The following is a 27,366-nucleotide window of genomic DNA, read 5'->3' as shown; positions in this document are numbered from 1 at the left end:
TGACTTCAAGGCATATGACACACAGTTTGGACTCACGCTCTCATCCCCGAGTCCGGCAGCAGCTCAGCTTAGCAGCTTGGGACTCTAGACCATACCCCACATATTTTCCGTACCCCAGCACTTTCAGACTAGTAGGGGTCAGTAGTTCGTCCTAGTAGGTATAAACACATGCTGACACTACTTCCACAGGTGTGGTGCAACGAAGAGGGCACATGACTTCACAGCATAAGACACACAGTTTGGGCTCACGCTTTAATCCCCGAGTCCTGCAGCAGCTCACCTTAGCAGCATCAGACTATAGACAATACCTCACTTAATTTCCGTAGCCCAGCACTTTCAGACCGGTAGGGATGAGTAGTTCGCTTTGCACCCCTGTATAGCACACCCTAAACACCCCACAGAGGTTACAGTGCTCCTACCCTCCTCTTTCCTACTTTTTTCGCCCTTTTTTTCCCCTTACTCGCTTCGACAGAATCACAAAATGGCTGCCAACACTTCCTACTTGCAACTGCTAGCACCGCTCGCAGCCAATAAGCAGCAAGCTCATGCTCGTAATGCCTCAGCCAATCAGATGGCAGAATTCCCTAACATCGATATCTGTAAATTTCGATATTTCTCCAAAACTACTGAACGGATTTACACCAAATAAACAAAAGCGTGCTTTCTAGACCAAGACCCTTCTCCCTGCCACGTTTGGGGTAATTCCATTCACCCGATCGACCTGTAGCCTTGTCTAAAGTTTCCTATGGAAATTGCATGGAGAAAACACGTTTGGGACCCCTCTTTTTTCTCGGCCCCCCCTTGACTAATCACCCCCAAACTTTCAACATAGAGGCTGATATGAACAAAGAATTAGTTTGGAAAATTTCATAAAGATTCATCAAACGACGCCAAAGTTCTAAGCAAAACAAAAAATGCTCTTCCTATGGAAACTTGGTCCTAACTATAACTACCTACTGGCGACCGCCGATATATTACAAAACCACTGAAATTCACCAGTTATTGTTATCTCCAGTAACTAGAACTCGCGCCCTAAGGTAATTAGAACTTGTGCCACCACTATGCACGGTTTTGTCATCAATGATTTGACTGCAAATATTGCAGGTATATTATCAATGATGTCATAGAACATGTCATAACTGATGTAAAATGTGTGGTAAGTAGTAGCACATGTGAGGGTGTGAGTTATAGTTGCCTTAGGGCATGAATTTCGTGTATGTATAACTGAAAGAAGAACAATAAGAATATGCTGGGCAGTATCTGCAAGGATCAGCACCACTGTATTATCACTGATTTGCATATAGGTTCATAGATACCACCTTTCTTTCTGTGACCAGTAAATAATATTAAAAACCCACCAGACTCTGAGGATCCAACAAAGCATCAGATACAATTGGCTCAAGGATGCATATCGACTGAACAAACACTGATACAGTAGCACTCCTTTATTCAGTGAGACACAAAGCCATAATATGTGATATTTTTATTCTAAGACAAGCGATCAACAGAACATGTTAAATGAAGTATCACTTGTAAAACAATGCTTATAGTCTTCATATATCACAATTAATAGGAAACACAGGTGTATTATCTAAAACAGTATAGTACTCTTCCCCTTTGGGATACTGACACTAGGTTCCTTAACTGTCTTTTGTCATTGTAACATAATAATTGTAATACCTGCTAGATAACATATTATATAGTACTGCCTGCTTGTGCCCACAGAATACTCCAACCTTCAACAAAAAACATAAGATCGAAAAATCGCATACATCTAAAATAGGCCAGGTATTGCAGTCACTAAAATACAGAAAACAACTAACAGAACAACGTTGACAAGAAACCTTTCATGCATCCAACGAAGTACAGACAGGCCATGTAGCTATTGCCATGCTTGTAACAGTACTTCACTCCATGGTATGACTTGCACAGCCATCGATCAGAACATATTATGCAGATTTACTGACATACGTCCAGCACAGCATTGATAAAATCAATAATGGTAAGCAAAAGCACTTGCCGCATCTACTTCCAGCAGATAGTGTGACTAACTACTGTCTTAAAAGTCCAGACCACAGGCTTTTCCACATACACCCCACAATCATATCAATAAGACATATACTCCCAACCAAGAACAAAATCACAACACCAGTAATATATCACGCTGTATCAGACTTAGTTCAGCAATGGAAACCTCAATATTATGTGGCAGGTACCAATCTGTTAAAAGTGACATGCAGATAGAAAACGGACAGCATGTGGAATAAACAAATGCCACTAAATAACACATTGCAAGGTCCTTTAATGCACATTGTAACCAAACATATTAGCTCAGGAATAGCACGAGTGACTTATTATGTGCTTGTAAGCAATCTGTTGAATTCGTGGTTTGTAGCAAAAACTAAAAAGTAAATGTGAAGGAAGAGAAGTTTTTAAATTATCTTAAATGCCCAAACCATAAAAATCACGTTTCATTTTACGAGGCTATTTACTACAAAAGTCCAAAGTGTTAAATACAAAACGTTGGTAATATCTGAGTGCTAATGTTTGGCTATATTTCCTATACATTCAAATGCAGACTTATTGGTAGGTGTTTGTTCTTAAGTGTTTTTCAGTTAATGTATAGGAACTATATTCTTAGCCTTTTGGTATACTAACTTGTGATGATTTTTTCAGGGTCTGTCAGTAGGAATATTCTACTTCCGAGAAAGCCTGGTTAGAAATAGGTGAGTCACGCCTTTTTTTAAAACTGTGTAATTAAGTTCCTGAATTTAGGAGAAATGGGGTGTAGTTCAAGTCTCTCTACTCCAGTTTCAGATTAACAGATGTTTTCAGTAACTCCAGGTGGAGTACGATAGGTGTATTATCATATATTTCCAACCAATGTCTTTGTTTACTTTATGCAGACCATTCAATTATTCCGTTTTATAACTTTTTTCTGGTTACTTTATAGATGATTTGTAGTTCTTGTTTTCCTACTTTAACTTGGTCTCAGTTTGTACTTGGTATGAACTCAATTCGATAGTTTTTTCATGACAACACTTTTATGGCATGTGTGAGTGCTCCTTTAGATCCACTTTATCTTTCACAGTTAAACATGTATTGACGTGATTGAATGCTGTTAAGTAAACCACCAGAAGTTTCATGCTCTTGGGGAACAACATTAATGAGTTGGCAATGGCTGACAGTGTTTTCATATGAAGCAATATAGGAAGACTTTCTGATAGATACTTCTAACTGAAGACTCCTCACCTTTTGAACATTCCCCAGGCGTCCAACTGGATCCGGAAATTTTCAAACAGTCACCCCTATCCCCCCCGTGCACCGGTAGGTGGTGTCTTGCAGCTCCGCACCCATGTCGCTCCACTGTGGAAGTGACATGCAGAGCCAAATAAATGGGCCCCACTTGCACTCACCGACATCAGTTCCTTTCTTTCTGCGTTACTAGACACGGATTTGGAGCTGCCCATTTACCTCATAAAGAAAATACCCAGCATACAAATGAAAATCTTACCTCCCAAGACTACAGGGTTTAAACCTTGTAGGGACTGTCACAAGCAAATGTCTGTGAGTGATTCCCATCAGGTTTGCCTGTGATGTCTGGAGGTGGACATTACTATGCCTTGATAAATCCCTAAGCCCTCCAGGACCATGAGGCAAAACTCTATGTCACCATGCTTTCTTTGACTGTTCAGAAGGAAGGTCCTGTTCCCGAATACGTTCCTGTTGCTGATCATTGTCATGGTCTAAATCTTCGGGTAAGTTGAATAAAAAACACTGCCACTTCCCGCCAATCTCGAACTCCAGAGAAAGTGCAAAGACATCAACTTGCCACCCAGTCTCGCTTTTGAACTCGATCCCCTTCTAAGCAGATTTTAACCCTCTTTTTGAGGCAACGCCAGTTTTTGGGTTTGTCAGCGACATTGCAGTAAATTGAAGAGTTCCATGAGACCATGCTGCTTCTCTTTCACACACTACTGACTCCCTATGGTGTGTCTTTGGGCCCCAAGGAACTGTAAGGGCCTTCACCTGGTTCCCGCCAGTGGGTAGGGCCTCGGCACCAGCTTTAGCCTTTGGACCTGCTATGCACTTCAATGCTGACTCCTATGCTGGCGCACACAACCCACATCACATCCTGAAGCATCGATGCTGATGACATCGACACCGCACTATTAAGTACAATCAATTGTTTTTCCTGTTTCCAAGTCGTGTTGTTTAGACCGAGGCTGCACCGTGATCCACTGGAGCGGCAGCCTTTCGGCAACCCGTCACACCCTGATACTTTTCCCTTGTGCAAGGCAGGTCTCAAACCCTCCGCAATCTCTTTGGAATAGACTCTGATAACGACACATATGATGCTGGGATGAATTTGCCCAACCATATAGTGACCTCAATTGGCATGAGGATCTGCAGCATACCAGTTGTCTGGACACCTCACAAGGCACTGGGCTTGTTTTGCTCCTTAGCCGTGCCATGGAAGAAGGTGCCTCCTTCGCCATAGTTTTTCAGAGGGCAGCCAAGATTCTCGATCTCATATTACACACTATGGCAGTGAAGACTTATGTACTTACTGAGGTGATTCATCCTTAGCTAACAAATATTGAGCACCTATCTCCATTCAGGGCCTCACAGACACCTTTTTAGGGACTTGGGCAAAACTCTGTTCCAGACATCCAGTGAGCAGGCAGATAGCATGGCACCTTAGTCCAACCCCAGTGATCAGTATCTCTTGACTCCGCATCCCACACCTGAAAGACTTGTTCTGCAGGCTTCAACGAGCTAGGTCAACCCTAACAGATTTACTACCACACCACCAGACAGGGAATCAAAGCACATCAAAACCTTTGGGATGCACACACTTTCGTTGACCAGTTTGTCATTACGTTCCGTCTATGCCAGCTGCCTCTTAGGGCATTGTACCCACGCCCTTTGGGACTCTGTTGCGCAGGTCTTGCCTGGTGTTCCTGACCACTTGCATTCCCTACTAACGCAAGCCATTCATGATGGGCACGATGTGGCAAAGTTTACTGCCCGCTGTGGCATCGAGACCACTGATTGCCTTGGCTGGACAACTCTCAGCAGTGTGAATACACCTGGATGAGTTTCACGATCTTCTCAAGTGCACGTTAATGGATATACAGTTCGATACCTCTTGCCTTTTCAGTGAGAAGGCAGACTCAGCCTTTGAGTGATTTAAGGACATAAGGATCGGCACGCTTCTTGAGCCTGTCTGATCCTGCCACGTCAGCTACACCAACATTTTCTCTCCCTCTGTGGCAGAGGCTTCCAATATCACCAACTGCAGCCTGCTTAGTAAACTTTGCAGCCCTTTTATGGCCGAGGCCACAGTGTCCACAGATCACATGAACTACAAGAGTAGCATACAGCTGTTACTTTCACCCCCCCACCCAGCTGCTGCAGCTCCAAAACCTCTTTTGTATGTCCTTCGAGGCACATAGCCACTTCTCCGAAGGTAGGAGCCAGCATTTTCTGCCTGAGTGCCAGGTAGTAACTTTGGGCAACTGAGTCGTACAATTGTTAAGCGGGTTACGCCCTACCATTTATTGTCACCTGCAGTCCTTACACCATCCTCAGAATCACTGATGGCTGTTTTCTTGCAGCAGGAAGTGCATTCCATTCTGGTCCAAGGATTCATAGAGAGGGTTCCAGTATCAGAAGTAGGCTTTGATTCTTACTCCTGCTTCTTTCTGTTTCCGAAATAGGATGGAGGACTTTTTTCTATTTAGGATCTTCACCTCCTCAATGCCTTCCTGCAGAAGGACAAGTTCAAGATGCTCACCCAGGCCCAGATCTTGTCGGTCCTCTACCGTGGAGACTGGATGATAGCCTGGACTTGCAGGACTCATATTCCTACAGGCCCATAGAAGCTATCTGCTGTTCACAGTGTGGCATGAGCATTTTCAGTTCACTGTGCTTCCCTTTGGCCTCACCAGTGCCCCTTGGGCATTTACGAAAGTGATGATGGTGGTTGCAGCACATCTTCAGAGGTCAAGAGTTTCAGTCTTCCCTTTACTGTGGCATTTAGCTGCTAAAGGCGTGCTCATGCCAGGCAGTTGTCACCCTCCTCCAGACTGCGGGGAACTTCTTCACTTGGTCGGGATTTACTATGAATATGTCAAAGCCACTTGACTCCTTCACAGATGCTCCCTTTCATCAGAGCCATTTTGGACATGGTGCAATGTTTTGCCGCCTCCCCAGAATGTAGAAACAAAGACATTTGGACTTTGATCTCGATGTTTCAGCTGCTGTCTCTAAGGCTGATGGGGTGATGGCCTCCTGCATCCAGCTGGTTTCTCTGCAGTGGGATGTAAAGTCGTAGTGGCCACAGCATCATGGAACCTCTCCAGTCATGTTCAGATTTCGAAGGATACCGCAAAAGACCTGCTGTGGTGGTTGCTGGACTGTTATTCAGTCAGCAGAAGACCCCTCTCTCTCCTTCATACCCAGTGCTAACAGTGCTGACTGATGCATTGCTTCTGGGCTGGGGCTAGCCAATTGGGAGAGATGGAAATTAGATGCATTGGGTCTCCGGTTGATATCTGGCTCCACATCAACTTTCTGGAGCTGTGGCCTTCTGCTTGGTATTGAAAACCTTCCTATCACCCATCAAAAAGAGTCTGGTGAAGGTGCTCATGGACAACATAACCACCATGTGGTATTGCAACAAACAGAGTGGGGTGTGGTTGTGGACCCTGTGCCATGAGGCACTATGTCTCTGGAGCGACTTGAACACCATGGAATTTTCCTGGTGGTGCACCATTTGGCAGAATCTTTAAACACCAGGGTGGACAAACTCTGTTGCTGATGCCTAGTGGAAGACAATGGCACTTCCACCCGGAGGTTGTGCTTTGTAGTTTCCAAGGTGTCTCAACCTCATACAAGTTTGACCTAGAGTGGAACGCAAGACTCCTGTGTGCCTTCCCGCTGGTATTTTTACTGCTCTGTGTTCTGAAGAGCAGAAACCGGCAGGCCCAAGTCATCCAAGTGGCACCAGTTGGGCAAGAAGAGTGTGGTATCCAGAACTCCTCTGCATGAGCATCTGGCCTTTGCTCAGCCTGTCTCTTTGGGAGGATCTTCTGCTGTAGCAGCAGGGCAGGGTCTTGCACGCAAAGCTGCACAATCTCCACCTTCATGCTTGACGAATGAGCGGCGATTGATTACTTCTGACCTCCCTCCTGAGGTTGTCGATGTCATCTTGACAGCCAGGTGTACCTCAACAAAATCAGTATATGCCTGCCTGTGGGACAAATGTGTACTTTGGTGTGGTGCCCAACAGATTGACCAACTACATATCAAGCTTTCGGAAGTGTTGCTCTTTATGTTGCCCTTGGCCCAGCCTAGCGACTTCACTTGGACCCAGTTAAAGGGTACTTGCTGGCTTGATCCCCCTGTTTGTGGTTGCCAGAAAAGCTCCCTTTGGTAAATCACCTTTTGTGATGTGTTTTCTGAAAGGTTTGCAACATATGTTTCCCCCTTGACTTAATGCCCCAGTGCGACCTTAATTTGATTCTGATATTCCTTACACCTTTTGGACTGCTGCACAGCTGTCCACTATGGTTTCTCACCCTCAAGAAGGTTTTCCTCATCGCCATTACACTTGTGAGTGACCTGCTGGCCCTCTCTGTCAACCCACCGTATACTACGTTTTTCCCAGACAAACTGGTTCTGAGAACTTGGGCCTCCTTTCCATGGAAAGTAAGGACTCCTTTTCACACGGGCAAAACATAATTCTCTGGGCAGTTCTTGCTCCACGTCATCCTTGTAAGGAAGAGAAGAGACTCCATTGGCTGGATCCTGAAAGAGCTCTCTGTTTTTTCATTGATTGTACCATAGATCATCTTGTGCATGATAAGCAAGGCTGTGCAGAAGAGGGCCATCTCTTGTTGGATCATGCTGTATAGGAAAATCTGTTACCACTGTGTGCCTAATCGACCAAGTACCCTTCACACCAGGAATTCCTGACAATTGAACAATGTATTACTTACATTGATATTTTGCAGTTCGAGGCATGTGGGCTGCTGAATTCATATCTGTGCATAGATCGCCGCCTAGTGTTGGGTCCGGATGTTTGCACGTTGTTGTCCTGGAAGAGTCTTCGAAGTATCCTTGGATAGGTGACTCCTCCCCTGGACTACAGTGCGCATGGGCATCCTCTCCATCCTCAGATTGTTTTTTTCCGCCATTGGGTTCTGATGTGCTATCTTAGCTCAAGTTAGGAAAATATTTTTTCGAGGCCAAAAGGCCTTTAGTTTGCGTCGGTACTGTTTATCGATCGGGTTTCGATACAATCCTGTTCGCTTACTAACTTTCAGCACCGACTTTTTTTTTCGCATTTACCCGTCCATCGACTACTTCGACGATGGAATCGAGGACGCCATTCAAAAGGTGTCCGGTATGCAATGCGAAGTACCCACACATCGACGTCCATCCGGTGTGCAACAAATGCCTTTCGCCGGACCACGACGAATCAACATGCATGGCCTGTGCCCGGTTCCGCTCCAAGAAGACTCTGCGGAATCGACGAGCGGCGAGACTTGAGGCGCAGCACGCGGCCGAAGACGTCGAGGAATTGGAAGTCTTGCCCTCCAGTCCCGTTTCCGAACACGAACCCGGATCGGACGAGGAAGACGAGTCACTCTTCCACAGAGGTGAAGACGACACCGAGGTAGGAGACGACGAGGAGGCCTTAGGGGCCGAAGAAAGTAGCTCCAATGATGAACAAGGCCTACCTGTTCAAACCGTTCAAACACCAGTGCCACAGCCTATGGCTCCGGTCGAGGGATCGCCTTCGGGCCTTACCCGAGACCCATCCCGCAGTTCTTCGGCCCCGCCCTCGGGCCCGGCCTCGGACGTTCAGCGGCAGCCATTACTACATAAACAGGCTGGTTTCCCTACCACAAAACCGAAACCGAAAGCTGCTCAGGTTCCACCGAAACCGAAACTGAAAGTAGCGCTGGTCGGATCGAGGCCTTCGACGCCAGCGCACCGCGTCGGCACCGACCGCACCAAGAGGGACTTCGGTGCCGAACTTGAAGCGGGCGACGTTGGAGTCGACAAACGGAAAAAAGCCATCGGCACCGACAAACCTGCTCGGCTACCGGCACCGACGACACCAAGGGCCGTACCGCCTGCTGTGTCTCACATCGCTCCCTCGACGACACCTAAGCCTCAGGTATCGAAGACTTCGACGGTGATCTCTTCACCTCGACTCGATGAACCGCCGGCGCCGAAAAAATCTACGGCCGCCTCTACGAGCCTGGCCGGTGCCAAAGCCTCGAAGGCGCCCCAAGTACGACCTGGTGCGACGCAAGGCAGCAAAACCACAACTGTCCTCCAGGACACGTCGGGCTCCGGTTCGGTCGGAGCTCCAGCAGCCTCTTCGGTGCCGACCAACATTACCTTCGGCTTGCCTCCGTCGACAATCCCAAAAATGTTCCAACTCAGGACACGGGTCACCCAACCTACGGTCACACCTGCTGAGACGTCTCCGGCACGTATCATCGACGCCGGCACTGGCAGGATGATTCTCCAGGACCGAAGGATAACTTCGGAGCCGCCATTGGACCCTTTCAGGATCCCACTAAAAAGGAAGTTGCCTGCAGAATCGGAACCTCTCCTTTATGAACCCTTCCATTCATCCTACCAGGATCCACACCGGTTCTCCCCCACACGCTCCGATACAGACGCATTGGAGGACTACATGGCTGACCAAGTCCCCTACCATGTAGACACGGACCCTGATGACCAGCAGGACCCTGATCAAACTTGGGGCGACCCTGCAGACCCCAGTGCACCTCTCGATGCACAGGATCCACAACTCTATGGGGCAAAGACATCTCCTACGGAGGATACTGCGGCGTTCAATGCTCTTATCGAACGTGCTGCCAATAACCATGGGGTACAGCTTCACTCTGATACCATCGAAGATGACTTTCTAATGGACACCTTTGCATCCTCAGAAAGACATGTAAAGACTCTGCCAATGTTGAAGGGGGTCCTCAAACCAGCCAAGGACATTTTCAAAGAACCCACCAGGGCACGAGTGATAAACCCCAGGATTGATAAAAAATACAGATCAGCACCTGGGGATCCTACTTACATCAGAGGACAATTACCACTCGACTCCATCGTCGTAGCGAATGCACGCAAGAGGGCACACTCGCAAACAACAGGTGACGCTCCTCCCCCGGACAAAGAGTCCAAGGTGTTAGAAACCTCTGGCAAGCGAGTTGCCGCCCAAGCTGCCAACATATGGCGCATAGCCAACACTCAGGCGCTCCTTGCTCGCTATGATAGAGCGCACTATGACACACTGGAGCAAATATTCCAACATCTCCCTGACCAGTTCAAGGAAGGCGCAGAAATGCTCATCAGAGAAGGACAGCTACTAACGAACGCTTCCATCAAATGCGCACTAGATGCTGCAGACACGGCTGCCAGAGCCATAAACACAAGCGTCATGTTGCGACGACATGCCTGGCTACGGATCTCAGGATTCAAGCCTGAGGTACAAAACAATATACTGAACCAGCCCGTCAACCCCGACTATTTATTCGGGCCAGAGGTTGACACCACCCTCGAAAAGATAAAAAAGGATACGGACACTGCAAAGTCCATGGGCGCACTACAAACTCAGTCCTTTCGAAGCGGCTCCTTTCGTCGCCCCGGAAACAAGGGAGCAGGTAGAGGACAGGGGTCACAACAAACATATAACAAAGGCAATACACAGACCACCTATGATAAAAACACCCGAGGTGGATATCGTGGCTCCAGCACAAAGGGCAGAGGACGCGGCTACGGCAACACCAGGTCCTCCCCCAAGAACAAGCAGTGACGCCCTCTCCCTTCCTCCCGACCACATAACACCTGTCGGGGGAAGGCTACAAAGGTTCCTGTCCACGTGGAATTCCATCACCACGGACAGGTGGGTCAAAGATATTATAAAATACGGTTACTGTCTGGAGTTAACCTCCACTCCACCCACAATACCACCAAGAAGCCGTCCTATGTCCTCAGAGCACTTAACGCTCTTACAGCAAGAAGTGCAAAGTATGCTTCTAAAAGGCGCTATAGAGGTCGTACCCATCCACGAGCAGGGTGCGGGAGTGTACTCCCTCTACTTCTTAATTCCAAAAAAGGACGGGTCGCTCAGACCTATATTGGACCTGAGACCCCTGAACCAGTACATTCTTTCAGAGCACTTTCATATGCTCACTCTACAGCAAGTCCTTCCGCTTCTCAAGCAGGGAGACTTCCTAGCCACACTGGACCTCAAGGATGCGTACTTCCACATACCCATCCACCCCTCACACAAAAAATACCTCAGGTTCACTGTTCAGGGGCAGCACTATCAGTTCAAAGTCCTTCCCTTCGGCGTGACAACAGCGCCCAGGGTTTTCACAAAGTGCCTAGCTACGGTGGCAGCACATCTACGGAGGCAGCATATACACGTCTACCCCTACCTAGACGACTGGCTCGTTCAAGCGAAGTCAGCCCAGCAATGTGCAAGCCACATGTCCCGCACCATTCACCTTCTTCACAGTCTGGGATTCTCACTAAATTATCCAAAGTCCCATCTCCAGCCCGCACACGTACAACAGTACCTAGGTGCGACTATAGACACTCTGGCGGCCACAGCTCAGCCAAATTTAGTGAGGATCAACAGCATACAACTGCTGATCTCCAAATTCAAACCCAATCACTCTCTTCCAGCACGAGTGTTTATGCAGTTGATAGGCATGATGGCCTCCTGCATCTTCATAGTCCCGCACGCGAGATTACATATGCGCCCACTTCAGGAGTGCCTAGCACGTCAGTGGAATCAGGCTCAAGGACAGTTAAAGGACCTAGTGTTGGTGAGCGGTCGGGCATACAACTCTCTGCATTGGTGGAATCCACAAAACCTTTGCAAGGGCCGACCGTTCCAAGAGCCTGTTCCACAAATAATACTGACAGCGGACGCGTCTCTCCAGGGATGGGGAGCTCATGTACTCCACTACACAGTGCAAGGACTATGGACAACACAACAAAAGAAGTTGCACATCAACCTTCTGGAATTGATGGCAATCTTCCTAGCCATGAAGGCATTCAAAGTACATCTATGCAACAAGGTCGTGTTGATCCGGACGGACAACATGACCGCAATGTACTACATACAGAAACAGGGAGGCACACACTCTCCACAGTTGTCTCATCTGGCTCAGAGCATGTGGAAGTGGGCCATTCAAAGGAACATGTTCCTCATGGCGGAACACCTCCCTGGCAAGGACAACCAGATGGCGGATCTGCTCAGCAGACACAGCCACCAAATGCACGAGTGGGAGTTACACCCATCAGTACTCCAACCGTACTTTCAGCAGTGGGGTCATCCAGAGATAGACCTATTCGCGACAAGCGAAAACGCAAAATGCCAAAGCTTCGCCGCCAGATTCCCACATCCGCAGTCGCAGGGCAATGCGATATGGATGAACTGGTCCGGCAGATTTGCGTACGCTTTTCCCCCAGCGCCATTGATACCGCTAGTGGCCCGCAAACTCCGACAACACTCCCTGACACTCGTCCTAGTTGCTCCCACGTGGGCACGCCAGCCGTGGTACACCACCTTCCTCGAACTTTCCGTGGTGCCGCATCAAAGGCTGCGGATCAAACCCGCGCATTTGACGCAGAACCATGGAGAGGTTCAGCACCCAGATCCGCAACAGCTGAATCTGGCGATCTGGCTCCTGAAGTCCTAGAGTTTGGCTATCTCAACCTGCCACCTGACTGTATGGACATCATCAAGGAGGCCAGGAGACCCACTACCAGAGCTTGCTATGCAGCCAAATGGAAAAGGTTCGTCATTTATTGCGGTAATAATGACATCAACCCGCTGGACGCATCCATCCAAAACATCATCTGTTATCTCTTACACCTATATCGATGCAATCTGGCGTACACCTCTATACGTGTCCATTTGACCGCAATATCAGCCTATCTGCAAACCAGGCAGCACCTCTCTCTATTCAGAGTGCCTGCCATCAAAGCATTCTTGGAAGGGCTCAAACGAGTCATTCCACCTAGTCACCCACCGGCTCCAATGTGGAACCTCAACTTGGTCCTCACACGCCTGATGGGTCCACCCTTTGAACCTCTACACTCATGCGAGATTCAATTCCTTACCTGGAAAGTGGCCTTCCTAGTAGCGATCACTTCCCTCAGAAGAGTTAGTGAACTCCAGGCACTAACCGTTCAAGAGCCATTTATTCAGGTTCACGCCAACAGGGTCGTACTACGTACCAACCCCAAGTTCATGCCCAAGGTAATATCGCAGTTCCACATGAACCAGACTATTGAACTGCCCGTTTTCTTCCAAAACCCACAAACTGTTGCAGAAAGGGCACTACATACACTAGATGTACGGAGGGCCCTCATGTACTACATCGACAGGACTAAACCATTCAGGAAAACAAAACAACTGTTCGTTGCCTTTGCCCCACACCACAAAGGTAACGCCATCTCCAAAGCAGGGATAGCCAGATGGATAGTTAAGTGTATTCAAATCTGTTATCAAAAGGCAAAACGCACATTAACTATTCCACCACGAGCCCACTCAACACGTAAGTTGGGGGCTTCCATGGCCTTCCTAGGAAATATTCCCCTGCATGATATATGCAGAGCAGCCACATGGTCCACTACACACACATTTACAAAACACTATTGCGTAGATGTGCAGTCAAAACAGCAGGCAGCTGTAGGACAGGCTGTTCTCAAAACACTTTTTCAGACCGCTGCAGCTGGCACGGGTAGCCGCCGCTAATAGAGGGCACTGCTATGTATTCTATGCACAGATATGAATTCAGCAGCCCACATGCCTCGAACTGAATATGCTACTTACCAGTATGCATCTGTTCTTGGCATGTAGGGCTGCTGACATTCATATCGCCCTCCCTCCTCCCCGGCGCCTGTCGCAGCTGCAGCTCTCAGAATTACTGCAAGCATGGTCATCACTTTCTGTATCTACTCCATCACTGCCACAATGGCGAAAAACAATCTGAGGATGGAGAGGATGCCCATGCGCACTGTAGTCCAGGGGAGGAGTCACCTATCCAAGGATACTTCGAAGACTCTTCCAGGACAACAACGTGCAAACATCCGGACCCAACACTAGGCGGCGATCTATGCACAGATATGAATGTCAGCAGCCCTACATGCCAAGAACAGATGCATACTGGTAAGTAGCATATTCATTTCTTGATGTTCATCCATCCAATATTATTGCGCAATAATTCTTTTCAGTTTGTCCAAAAATCAACCAATTATATTAAAGCACATACTCCAGTTGTTCCATATTAACACGCATAGTTTGTTTTATTCATACATAGATCAGTCAAGTACATTAAATCGCCTATTTCCTCGGAGTGCAGAGAAGGCACCAATATTGAGATTATACAGAAATGCTTTGATAGAGTAATCAGTCTTATATTCTTATTTTCACATACATGATCTTTTTGCTAATAGAAAATTATTTCATGAGCTTCTGAAACTAAAAATTTTTTTTATAAGCCCAATCTTATCAAACCATAACATATTATCACAGAAAGTACTATTTTATAACTGTAATGCAGTATCCCATCTCACTAACTACATCACATTTAGCATATTCTCCACTTGGGATTGGGCTAAGATTAATGGTTAAATATGCATAATAGTCAGACCTGAAAAAACAGTTGCCCAATTAGACGTACATTATTTAAAACCCGGATCATATTAACCTACTGTTTCTAGCATAATATACTTTAATATTCAAGTTCACCTTTCATAGAAGATCCAAATTGGAGTGGTTATTTGTAAATAAAACATGCTCACCCCTAATTCCCAACCAACCCAAAATAAGCAGCTAGCTGCATGTGCTGTGGGCAGACAACACAGCATCAGCGGCCATACCAGATCCCCCCCCCCCACTCCACACTAATGCTGCTTGGGTAAATGCCCATATAAGACAGTCGCCAACCCCCACCGCCTGCACCGCAGTATACACCGCTGTCCTTCCACCCTAGACCATTCCGGGACCAGTACCAAGTGAAACAAGATCTCCATATCACTCAAAAGAAAAGCAGAACAAAATCTACCAACAACTTTGTAAATTTTCAACATTTACAAACATTTGCTCCCAGTTTATGGAAAGTAGGCCACTCGCCATGTATGCATTCACCTAGTATTTCCTCCTCTGGGATCAGAGCATCAACAAGTGTGTGCCAGTTTGTTTCCGAATTTAAATTGCTGTACCATGGCATGTGAACACCCTCCTAACTGATACATAGTTAGGTGTACCTGGCGGCCATCTTAGGTGTATTATGAAATACTGTATATCCATTGCAAATCAATGGCTGTCACCTACGGTATACTACGAAGACTCTTCTTCTGAAAATGTCTCTTTCATAAATCAGGATATTCAACTTATGTTTTCTTAAGCCAATATATGATTATACCTTAATAATTGTATTTTCTGACTTAATCTAATTCATTGATGAATAATACATTGATTTCTTATCTGGGCAGCCATCTTTATCGTATCATGAGTACCAATCCCTATAAGCTTCTTTGACTTTTTCATTCTTGAATATTTACTTCTATATCCATGTCTATTCATTTCTTTAAATACATGGCAAATAAACTCCAAGGCTATGTGAAATCAAGCCAACTGACCACTGAAAGGTTTAAACTGACCAGAAAATATATTATAAAATATACATAATTGTGTTAGTTATTCTATCACCAATATCCTATTGTAATAGATAGCGGCCATCCTGTACTTGCTAACAGACAGCTTCAACTTTATATTCACACTGACCAGAAAGTGTTCTGAAGTGGGTGCCAGTGGTTGCAACATTTGTGCCTGACACTAGCTTGTGGGTGGGGTTAACCCCTTGCTCCTCATTAATAAATGGAATAAAAGTTCCATGGGGTAACCCTGCCCACTTTTGTAGAACTTCCGGTCTGCAGTACTTCAAACAATCCCACAGTGCCCCTCTCTGTCTAAATTGAATATGGCGTAATCCTTCTCCCTTTGTGCAAAGCCTGTGTGCCCACCCAAAGGTGTGGCCAGGGTAATTAACAGTCCAATCTGATAGAAACTGTTAGTTATAGATTCCTTCCCTTTGGATTTCCCCCAGGAGTCAGTCTGGATCCGGAAATTGTTTCTTCAGCAGTACCCCGGTGCGTCATTGGGTAGAGTCAGTCGGCTCCGCATCCGTCGTCAGCATCGTGGGCGCGGGATGACTTTGCGGGACTTACATAGACGCCGCCCATGCATGCTGACGTCAGTTATTTCGTTTTTCCGTGCCAGCCTAGTGCAGATCCGGAGAGAGCAGCCCTTAGCCACTTTTTGGCTAACTTTTTTTTAGCTTTTTGTCAATGTCTTTTTTTGAGTTGTAGACTCCTGGTGCATCTAGGATGTCCCAGTGAAGAACTGGCTTCAAGCCATGTGGTTCATGCCACCGGATGATGTCCATGACAGATCCGCACCTGGTGTTCTCTTCCAGGGGATCCTCATCAATAGTCATAAGCACTGAATATTCCCGCCCATGTGCGGGGACCCCGGAAATAATAAAATTATATATGTAAAAAACATACATATATACAGCTCTGTATATGTATAAACATATATCATTTTTTCCAAGCAAATGCAGCTCCCATAAAAGGCTAGGCAATGTAAAAATATATACATCCAATAACACACATATATCTATATATATGTATAAAGGTATAACAATACACCCAAATCTCTTTTTTTTTTTTTTTTTTTTAATGAGGTAAACACTCATGAGAAAGCAAAAAATAAAGAGAACAAACTGTGGAAAAACACAGATGTATAACACATTGCCAGCCTGCAGGCTGCATTGCAATACAATACCATAGAGACTAAAAAGCCCTGTACAGGTAAAAACTGGCACCGTGCCTTTAAGGCAGCCCTGACTTCCATATCCCATCATGCCTCAGGGGTGACAGTTAGGTCAGTTGTTCTTTCCGGCTCCTTCGGTCAGGACCCTGGAATTCAGCTCTCTTCTTTTTTGACTCTTTAGTCAAAAATTATAACAACTTTAAGATTTTTTTTGGACTTCTTCTTACAATTTCTGTGAGGAAGTCAGTATCCTGTGTTTTTCTGACTGATTTTTCAACCATTTTGTCAGAAAAATGCCTTCTTTATTTGTTCCATGCCCATCTTGTGGAAAAAAGAAGGCTGCGTCAGACACACATGAGGTGTGTATCATCTGTCTGCCGGACTCTCACTCTCCAGCAACATGTCGTCATTGTGAAGACCTTTCCAAAAGGACTTTAAAGGAGAGGGAGAGGATTAGGCTGTATGGCCTAGCAGAACGGTCGACGTCGAAGCAGTTGGTCCCTGTTTGCTCTCCATCGACGTCGGGCTCGGCGTCGAAGACTCCAGCGGCGGGATCGTCGCTGAGAGGTGAGGAGTCAAGGGGAAGTCATGCTGCAAAGAGAAAATCGACGTCGACTTTATATTCAGCGTCGAAGAGGATGCGTTCGACGTCGACGGCGTCTAAAAGCTCGGCGTCGAGGACTCGGCGCCATAGTTCAACGTCGAAGAAGCATCTGTCGACGTCGAGAGAAGATCGATCGACGTCTGCACAGAGATATCGTTCGTCGTCGAAAGAAAGACATCGTTCGACGTCGAGGTCGGCGAGACATCATTCGACGTCGCGAGAAGAACGTAGACGATCTCCACAGTCGACGTCGAGACCAAGATCGCCGTCAAGATCAAGATCGCCGTCGAGGAAACATCGTTCGACGGCGAGGAGGCTTTCGACGTCGTCGGAGCTTTCGACGTCGAGACAGAAGTCTCCGTCAGGAGTGACGTCGAGGCAGACGCCTCCGTCAGGGCCGACGTCGAGGCAGGAGCCTCCGTCGGAGTCGACGTCGAGGCAGGAGCCTCCGTCGGAGTCGACGTCGAGGCAGAGGCCTCCGTCGGAGTCGACGTCGAGGCAGAGGCCTCCGTCGGAGTCGACGTTGAGGCAGGTGCCTCCGTCCTCACAGGTCTCCAAAGCTTTGGTGAGGTACATGAAGCCTCCGTCGAAGGTAATCTCGACGTCGAGACAGGAAGCTCGGAGCCTCGAAGATTCGAGTCAAAGATCTCCGGTGATAGGCTTATCACCGTCGAGGCAGCCCTCTGTTGAGGGTACGCAGGAGGTTTCACATATTCGCCTCACAATTCGACCAGTCTCAAGGCGAAAATCTCCTCATAGACTGATATATACAGCTCCGGAGTCACCGCGTATCATTTCTATCTCGCCTTCAGGATCAGAGGGCTCAGGTTCAAGGTCAGCATCACCAGAGCTTGTACATCAATCTCCAGTTCCTGCAAGAGAAAGTTCGCAGGAGGAGGACAATGCTGTGCCTCAAAGTCCCGTAAGGGAGATGCCTCAGGACCCTGCTATGACAGACACAATAAAGGCATCGCTAACAAGAATAAGGGGCGTGGTATTCCCAGCGACACCGATCAGACCAAGATCTCGAGAAAGAGAATCCCGAAGTCACTCTCGAGCACCAAGAAGGCGATCCAGGTCTGCCTCCCTCAGAAGAGAGTCGACCAGATCAGAGAGAAGGCGCCGTAGGACCCCTTCTACCTCCCCTTCTTCCAGATCATCCAAAAGGGATTATTCACCGACACTCTCGGAGACGCCACCCTCTCGGGTATCTCCGGTAGATGACATTTCTACATTTCAAGAAGTGTTGTGTAGAGGAGCTACAAAATTAAGTATCCCTATGCCGGTTCAGGAGACCACCACATCCATAATTTTTGAAACTCTTCATGAGCGCACAGTGACACGCCCGTTGTTGCCATTAGTCCCCGGTTTGCTACAACCGGTAATGGATATCTTTCTCACGCCAGCAACCACCAAAACGGCGCCGGCGAGAATTCTAAAAAAGTACCGTCCAGCTCCGGAGGATCCGCTATTCCTTAAAACAGATCCTCCACCGGACTCTGTCATCACCGCCGCTGCCAGAAAGACGCATGCAGTAGCTGGCTCTTCAACGGTGCCACCAGATAAGGACAGTAAAACGCAAGACTCCTGGGGGAGGAAAGTTTGCGGCTCAGCATCCTCAAGCTTGAAGGTGGCAAGTGCCTCGGCTCTTCTGGGGCGCTATGATAGGTCACTATGGGACTCTCTTCAGAGGTTCGTTGAAAAAGTTCCATCAGAGGACAGACGGGACTTTGAAGAGATTTTGCATGAGGGGAGTCTAGTCTCTAACCAGATCATAAGTGCAGCGGCGGATGGGGCAACACTGGCAGCGCATGAATATGCACATGGAGTCACAGCCAGAAGATCATCCTGGCTTAGATTGACGGCCCTGAAACCGGAAGCGCAGGCAAGAATTTTAAATCTGCCTTTCTCCGGTAGTTCTCTTTTTGGGTCCCATGCAGACGAGGAAATGGCCCGAATGAAAGCAGAGCTGGAGACCATGAAAGCAGTCGGGCTTGAAAAGAGGAAAGAGTTTCGACGCCGCAAGGGAAATGACAGGCGCAATTACCAACAGAGGGTTCAAACCCCTCATTGGCAAAAGAACCAGGACCAGCAAGGTCAAAAGAAACAGCAATACCAGTCCCGCAAGCCATCCAGGGGACGAGGTAACAACAGGCAGTCTAATGCTGGAAACAAAGCACCGGGGAAGCAATGAGAAACCGCTTCCTCCGATGCTGTCCACCGCTCCGGTGGGAGGAAGTGTTGCGCATCATCTTCCAGAGTGGCAGACAATCACAAAGGACAAGTGGGTACTCAATATACTGCGTCATGGGTACTCGCTTCGTTTCAAAAGTCACCCCCCATCGATTCCTCCTGTCAAGTCATCCCAGCATCTAAAGCAGCTCAGAGAGGAGGTAGCGACGCTACTACTCAAATCTGCAATAGAGAAAGTGCCCATAAACCAGAGAGGAAAGGGAGTTTACTCCAGATATTTTCTCATCCAAAAGAGGAGTGTGAAGGCGGAGTTCAGACCCATTTTAGACCTACGGATACTGAACAAGCACATAAGAAAGGAAAAATTTCGCATGCTGGCGCTCCACCAAATATATCCTCTTCTCCGGATGGGCGATTGGATGTGTTCACTGGACCTTCAGGATGCATATTTCCATATTCCCATCCTAAGGAATCATCGAAAATTTCTCAGGTTTGTGGTAGGCAACGCTCACTATCAGTTCAAAGTCCTCCCATTTGGCCTGAAGTCAGCTCCTCGAGTATTCACAAAATGCGTGGCAGTAGTAGCGGCTGCTCTGAGGCGCGCAGGAGTCTTCGTCTATCCCTACCTAGACGACTGGCTAATAAAGGGCTCATCGCCACAGAATGTGCGGACACAGCTGTCGCTATGCCTGAACTTATGTCGCAGGTTGGGTCTCAGAGTGAATGTCAAAAAGTCCAATTTTTCACCAACGCAGAGAATACACTACCTGGGTGCAACTATAGACTCCGTAGTAGGAAAAGTGTTTCCTTCGGAGGAAAGACAGTCATCCATTATGCTAAAAGGCAGACAGATTATGACCAGCAATCTGTCGTCGGCAAGGCAAATCTCATCTCTGCTAGGGGCCATGGCATCCTGCATCTTCCTAGTGCCCAATGCCAGGCTAAGGATGCGTCCTCTCCAGCAAGATCTCGAGGACAAATGGGATCAAAGGAACTCTCTGTGGGAAGAAAAGGTTTGCCTCTCCTCTGCAGCCAAACAGTCAATCAAGTGGTGGCTGAAGCCAAGGAATCTGCAAGTGGGGATTCTTTTCCATCAAGAGCCCCCAACTCAGACCTTAATCACCGACGCATCCCTTCAGGGATGGGGTGCGCATTTTGGGACTCTGCAAACTCAAGGACGGTGGTCCAGCAGCGAACAGTTGTACCACATCAACATGCTGGAGCTCAGGGCGGTCCACCTAGCCCTCAAAGCGTTCCTACCTGCGATAACGACGAGTACCATTCTAGTACAGACGGACAATACCACCACAATGTACTACCTGAACAAGCAGGGGGGTACTCGATCCAGAACGCTCTCGCTGGAAGCTCAGTCCCTGTGGCACTGGATCCTAGCAAGGAACATCTCATTGAAAGCGGTGCACCTACCAGGAGAACTCAACGTGCAAGCAGACTTGCTCAGTCGGCATTTTCAAGAGCCAGAGGACTGGGTAATCAACGACGAAGTGTTAGAAGACATCTTCGGGGAATGGGGGCGCCCGCAAGTGGACCTCTTCGCGGACGAGCAAAACACAAAATGCCGAGGCTTCGCCTCAAGATACCATCGACCAGGATCCCTAGGGAATGCCCTTTTGATCAATTGGTCAATGACATTTGTGTACGCTTTTCCGCCTCTCCCACTAATTCCCAAGGTGGTGACCAAGCTACAGAATTCATCTGCCAAGATGATACTCATAGCACCGGACTGGCCGAGGCAGTGGTGGTACACGGATCTCCTACACATGTCGATCCGCCCCCACAAGCGGCTGCCGTGCAGGCCGGACTTGTTATCCAAGATGCAGGGGAAGATTTACCATCCCAGCCTTCCCTCGCTGAGCTTAACAGCATGGCTCCTGAAGTCCTCCAGTATGGCCATCTGAACCTCCCTCAAGAGTGTATGTCCATACTGAAGGAAGCCAGGAGGCCTTCGACAAGACACTCCTACTTCTGTAAGTGGAAAAGATTTTATATATGGTGTGCTCAGCATCATTATGATCCCACTAAATGCCAGGAGGATGTAATTTTGCCCTATCTTCTACATTTAGCAAGGGCAGGGTTGAAATTTTCTTCCATAAAGGTTCACCTAGCAGCCATAACAGCATACAGGCGTTCGCCTTCACAGCAGTCATTTTTTAAAGTGCAGGTAGTGAAGGATTTCTTGCAAGGACTCAAGAAAGTCTATCCCCCTGTTAGACCTCCCTCTCCTTCCTGGGAGCTAAACTTGGTTCTGTCGAAGCTCATGGGTTCACCTTTTGAGCCTATTCATAAGGCTACCCTACAGCACCTCACATGGAAGACAGCATTTTTAATAGCCATCACTTCAGCACGGAGGGTCAGTGAGATACAGGCCCTCTGTTCTAAAGAACCCTACACTGTTTTTCATCTAAATAGGGTGGTGATGAGAACTCACCCTTCGTTCCTACCCAAGGTGGTATCGGAGTTTCATGTAAACCAAGCCATCTCCTTACCAACCTTTTTTCCCAACCCCTCCTCTCCGGCAGAGAGGGCGTTGCATTCTCTGGATGTCAGAAGGGTCCTAAAATTCTACCTAGATAGGACTAAGAATATCAGGAAATCTGACCAATTGTTTGTGAACTATGGGATTGTCCGTATGGGCTTTGCTGCATCCAAACGTTCCATTGCTAGGTGGATTGTTTCTAGTATTACTTTGGCCTACCAACTGGCTCAGAAACCATTGGGGGCGCGCCCTAAAGCGCATTCGACAAGAGGAAAAGCGGCTACCGCGGCTTTTCTCAATAATGTCCCACTCTCCGAGATCTGCAAGGCAGCCACTTGGAGATCTGTCCACACTTTTACCAGGCATTATTGTCTGGATTCGGACACCAGGGCAGACACTCAAGTAGGACAAGCCTCCTTGAGGAATCTGTTCCAAACATAATCATTTTCATGATTCTTTTTCTCCATGGGTGATACAACCTTAGTTTCATTTGCCTGCTGGTGGAAGGGGAGCTTGCTACTCTATTCAGTGCTTATGACTATTGATGAGGATCCCCTGGAAGAGAAGGGTAAGTTACTTACCTGTAATTCTAGTTCTCTTCCAGGGGTATCCTCATCAAAGTCATAAGCAACCCACCCACCTCCCCAGGCAAATGAGAAGAGGTGTATTATTCATTATGGAAAAGGTATATCTTTGTGTTTAGGACTACGGTCCCGCAAAGAACAACTGACCTAACTGTCACCCCTGAGGCATGATGGGATATGGAAGTCAGGGCTGCCTTAAAGGCACGGTGCCAGTTTTTACCTGTACAGGGCTTTTTAGTCTCTATGGTATTGTATTGCAATGCAGCCTGCAGGCTGGCAATGTGTTATACATCTGTGTTTTTCCACAGTTTGTTCTCTTTATTTTTTGCTTTCTCATGAGTGTTTACCTCATTAAAAAAAAAAAAAAAAAAAAGAGATTTGGGTGTATTGTTATACCTTTATACATATATATAGATATATGTGTGTTATTGGATGTATATATTTTTACATTGCCTAGCCTTTTATGGGAGCTGCATTTGCTTGGAAAAAATGATATATGTTTATACATATACAGAGCTGTATATATGTATGTTTTTTACATATATAATTTTATTATTTCCGGGGTCCCCGCACATGGGCGGGAATATTCAGTGCTTATGACTTTGATGAGGATACCCCTGGAAGAGAACTAGAATTACAGGTAAGTAACTTACCCTTCCTTTGCTGTTTGGAGCTTGACCATGACCCGAAGTCGTGCTCCGAGTGCCGGGCCATGAACCTAAACCCTTTGCGGGAGCATACCCGAAAGCTGCTGGACGTCCAGTGCTCGGCTCCAAGTCGCTCCCATTCTCGTTGGAGGTGAATGTCTTGAACGGTTGCAGAGCCCACACTCCTTGCACTCGAAGTCGTCGGGAGATCTTTGGGTAAGTCAGGGAAGCACAAGAAGAAGTTGAAGAAGCATGGGTGCTTTTCGACTTCTCCCTATCGTTCGGCCGAGCTTCGTCGCTTGACGGCTCCGTATCCGGAGCCTACTTCTGAGACAGCTCCATGCCTCCCTCCCTTTCCGGGAGCTGGAGTGTCTCCTGCCTGGATCCAGCAGTTCTATGAAGCCTTGTACCTCTTATTTGGGCAGCCCGATTCTGCTGGTGCGCCTTCGGGCCTCGCAGAGTCAGTCGGAGGCCCTGGAACTTCTACACCAGCAGCTCCGGAGGGTCCCCATGGATCCAGGTCTGGATCCGTATCTACGCCTGTCGATCTCGCTTGACCTTCCCCGATGTCTCTCCCGCCAACGACACTCCCGGAGTCGACCATGCCCCCAGTCGGCATTGACCCCATCCTCTTCCCCAAGTGGACATGGAGTCGGAAAGGACTTTCGTTCCTGTTTTCATTCCTGGAATTCCTTATGGGCCAGAAGGTGAGGAAGAGGACTGAGAGGGGCCGCTCAACCCTTTAACTGATCAGCTTGAGGAACCGGACTGGCGAATGGACCTGGGTGATACCTGTGGTCTGGACACTTTCCCTGACACTGGTTTGCTTTATCCCCCTACCCTGGCTGCGAAGGAGGGAGCTTCCTATGCTGTGATGGGGAGGAGGGCAGCTGAGGTCCTCTGCCTCGAGCTCCCTACGGTGGCAGTCAGGACTAACCTCTGATAGAGGTGCTTCAGCCTGGGCTTCCTCTTCTGAACCCCTTTTGCCATTCAGTGAAGCCCTCACAGACATCCTTCTGGGCACTTGGTACAAGCCCAACACAGAGGCTCCTGTGGATAGGACGATTGCCCGCCGCCACCTCCCCACTTAGGGCGACTCAGCGTTTCTGACCCAACACCACTCCCCTGAGAGCTTGGTAGTCCAAGCCTCTTCATCAAAAGGCACATTCCCTTCTGCTCCCCCAGATAGGTAATCCAAGAAGCTGGACCATCTTGGGAAGAAGATGTTCTCTTCCTCCAGCTTGGCGTTGCGGTCGGTGAATACCACATGCCTCTTGGGCAGATACTCCAATACTATGTGGGATACAGTTGAGCAGGTGCTGCCTCAGTGCCCAGAGGAGGCCCTGGCCATTCTCTCTCACGCAGTTGCAGACAGGAGATGTAGGAAAGTACAATCTGCTTCCATGGTCACCCCCACGTTTTGCTGGTGTCATTATGTTTGTCTGACTGGGATCCTTCTGGTCTCTGTGCTTCTTCCCTAAATTGGACATTGTGAGTTCTTAGGGACACTCCAGATTAGCTACTGGTGTACCCTTGTAAGTCCCTAGTATATGGTACTAAGGTACCCAGGGAATAGGTACACCAGGGGTCTCCCATGGGCTGCAGCATGTATTATGCCACTCATGGGAGACCACACAAATTGTGACTCCAGGCCTGCCATTGAGGCCTGTGTAAGCTGGTGCTAACACCACTTACAACAGATATAGGTCTCCCAATATCTGAGGTCACTACACTTAAAACCTATAAGTCACTCCTAAAGCAGACCTTTCAATCCTGAAGGCAGGGTGCTGGGTTCTAAGTGTGAGGGTGGGGGCGTGGTTAAGATGGCGGCGTGATAGGACGTGTGTCCTTATCCCTCCGGCGCCACCAGCCATAAGCGTTGTGTTATCACCCTCCAGGGAGCCCATCCCAGCCTACCGTCTGGAACCGCTGTGCCTGTGGATGCCCTGACACCGACGGAGAGCTTCTTTTGCTGCCTCTGGGTGATTGTTCACCGTTGTTCTGACTGCCCGGCCCCGGCCTAGCTGTGGCCCCGTGGGCCTCGTGGGGCCTCTTGCAGGGCTGACCCGTGGAGCGTTCGCGGTTGGGGCTGCCTGGCGGAGGGAGCTGGTGCCTGGCCCCCTTGGTCAGCGGCCCCGTGAGGGAAGATACGAGGTGTGGTGGCCCCGACGAGGAGATACGGCGGAGCACCGCAGGGTCGCCGCCATTTTGTGCGATGTGGCCCGTCGGCTGCCCTACAGAACCTGGCGGCTGCATGAGGCGAGGCTGGTGAAGGCGTGCAGCTGCCATGTCTGCGTAGTCCGCGGTCCTGGGAGTCATCGGCAGATACTGCGGCCTGTTTGGAGAGGCGGCTGCTCCCGCGGCATATCCAAGGTGAGGAGCGGAGGGCCTGTGGTGCGGTGCCGGCTCCGGCTGAGAGGATCGGTCCGCGGGGCCGCAGACGGCGCTGTTGCTGCTGGGGGGAGGTTTCCACTTCTGGTCAGTGTCGGGGCTACCTTCTACGGCAGATCCTGGCTGGGTCTTTGGCTGCCTTGCTCTAAAGGAGTCGGTCTCCTGTGGGTCTGGAGGGCTATCTCCTCCTGAACCATCTCGGGGGGTGCTTCGCGGCGGATCGAGCCGTGTTTGCTTCACGATGGCGTCGGCCAGAGGTCGGAAAGAGAAACCCCTGAAAGACCTCTTGCAGAAAACATCGGGACATCCCGCCTCGCAGACAGACACTAAGATGTCGCCTTCAGGCAATGACGATACGCCTGCGACCAAAGCTCTTATGGTCGAATTGTTTTCGGCCCTCAAAGAAGATATTCTAGACCTGCGCTCACAGCTTTCATCTGATTTAAAGGAAGTTCGGCGGGATGTCGATGCCATTGGGGACCGGGTGGCGACGCTGGAGGAGCACGACCTGGGGCGAGAGGACGATTTGCATCAGCTTCAACAGGAGATGATCCACCTCAGGGACCAGAATATGGATCTTCAGGCCCATGCGGAGGATTTGGAGAATCGCTCCAGGCGTAATAACATCCGAATTCGGGCGGTCGCTTGGAAAGGGGAAGGCTTATCTCAGCGGGCTATTTCGTCACATCCTCGGTGATGACAGGGGTCAGGAAATCCAATTGGACCGAGTCCACAGGGTGGGACTCCCTCGTGGCGCTAAAGCTCCCCGCCCCCCCCCCCCCCCCCGGATATCCTCGTTTGTGTGCATGATTTCCAACTTAAGGAGCGTTTCCTCCGTCGGGCGCGGGACCTTCACCCGGTGCAGTGTCAGAACCATCAGCCGGTGCTCTTCCAGGACTTGGCAGCCTCCACCTTGGTTAAGCGCAGAGAATTCAAGCCTATCACCAGCCATCTCCGAAAGCAGGGTATTCCTTACTCCTGGGGTCACCCGTTTAGCCTCATCTTCAAGTATCAAGGCAAACTCCTGCAGATTCGCTCTCTAGAAGTCGCATGTAACATTCTAGGTCTGAAACTGCCTTCTGCCACGTCAAGTGATAACAAGCCTCCTCCTCGTCGCTGCCGGCGCTCTTCTGAGTGGCAGCAGGTTGGAAGATCGTCGCCCAGTTCCAAACCGGATTTGGAGGCTAGAAGGTTGGAGCCAGATGCAGCCCTCTCGTCGGTGTCGCAGGTGACGGACAGCACGGTCGTTCCTTGCACCTCTTAAGGTTTGGCACCCATCTGGGTTTAAGTGATGGTGTCGGAGGGAGGGCGCAGTCGAAATGTGCGTAGTACCATCGCTCCTGGCATACGGAGTGGTTGCCCTGTACTACATGGTGTGAACTGGGAGTGTCCCACGTCCCCCTGAACGTTTGACCATCAAGACGAACTCTTGTCATACCTCTTGGCTCTCTGTTTCTTGTTTTCTTGCTTTGCCGTTTTCTAATGTTTGGGGATTGGGGTTTTTGGGTACCTTTTTTGGGGGGGACTCCGCATCAGTTCATGGTCAGGAATGG

The 27,366-nt window shown here is 48.7% G+C and overlaps 1 protein-coding gene across 2 annotated transcripts in view; it reads left to right on the top strand.

The window, feature by feature from the left end:
• The window catches only part of SLC18B1 (solute carrier family 18 member B1), a 671,163-nt gene that overhangs the window by 576,364 nt on the left and 67,433 nt on the right, over positions 1–27,366 (top strand). For both annotated transcript variants that reach the window (XM_085611645.1, XM_085611646.1), the window contains exon 13: positions 2,677–2,726. In XM_085611645.1, the coding sequence (XP_085467771.1) occupies positions 2,677–2,726 (50 nt within the window). The remainder of the gene's footprint in view (positions 1–2,676; positions 2,727–27,366) is intronic.

Source organism: Triturus cristatus, chromosome 6 (genome assembly GCF_964204655.1).
Source record: "Triturus cristatus chromosome 6, aTriCri1.1, whole genome shotgun sequence".
Classification (NCBI taxonomy): domain Eukaryota; kingdom Metazoa; phylum Chordata; class Amphibia; order Caudata; family Salamandridae; genus Triturus; species Triturus cristatus.
This window is presented reverse-complemented; position numbering and strand designations above follow the sequence as displayed.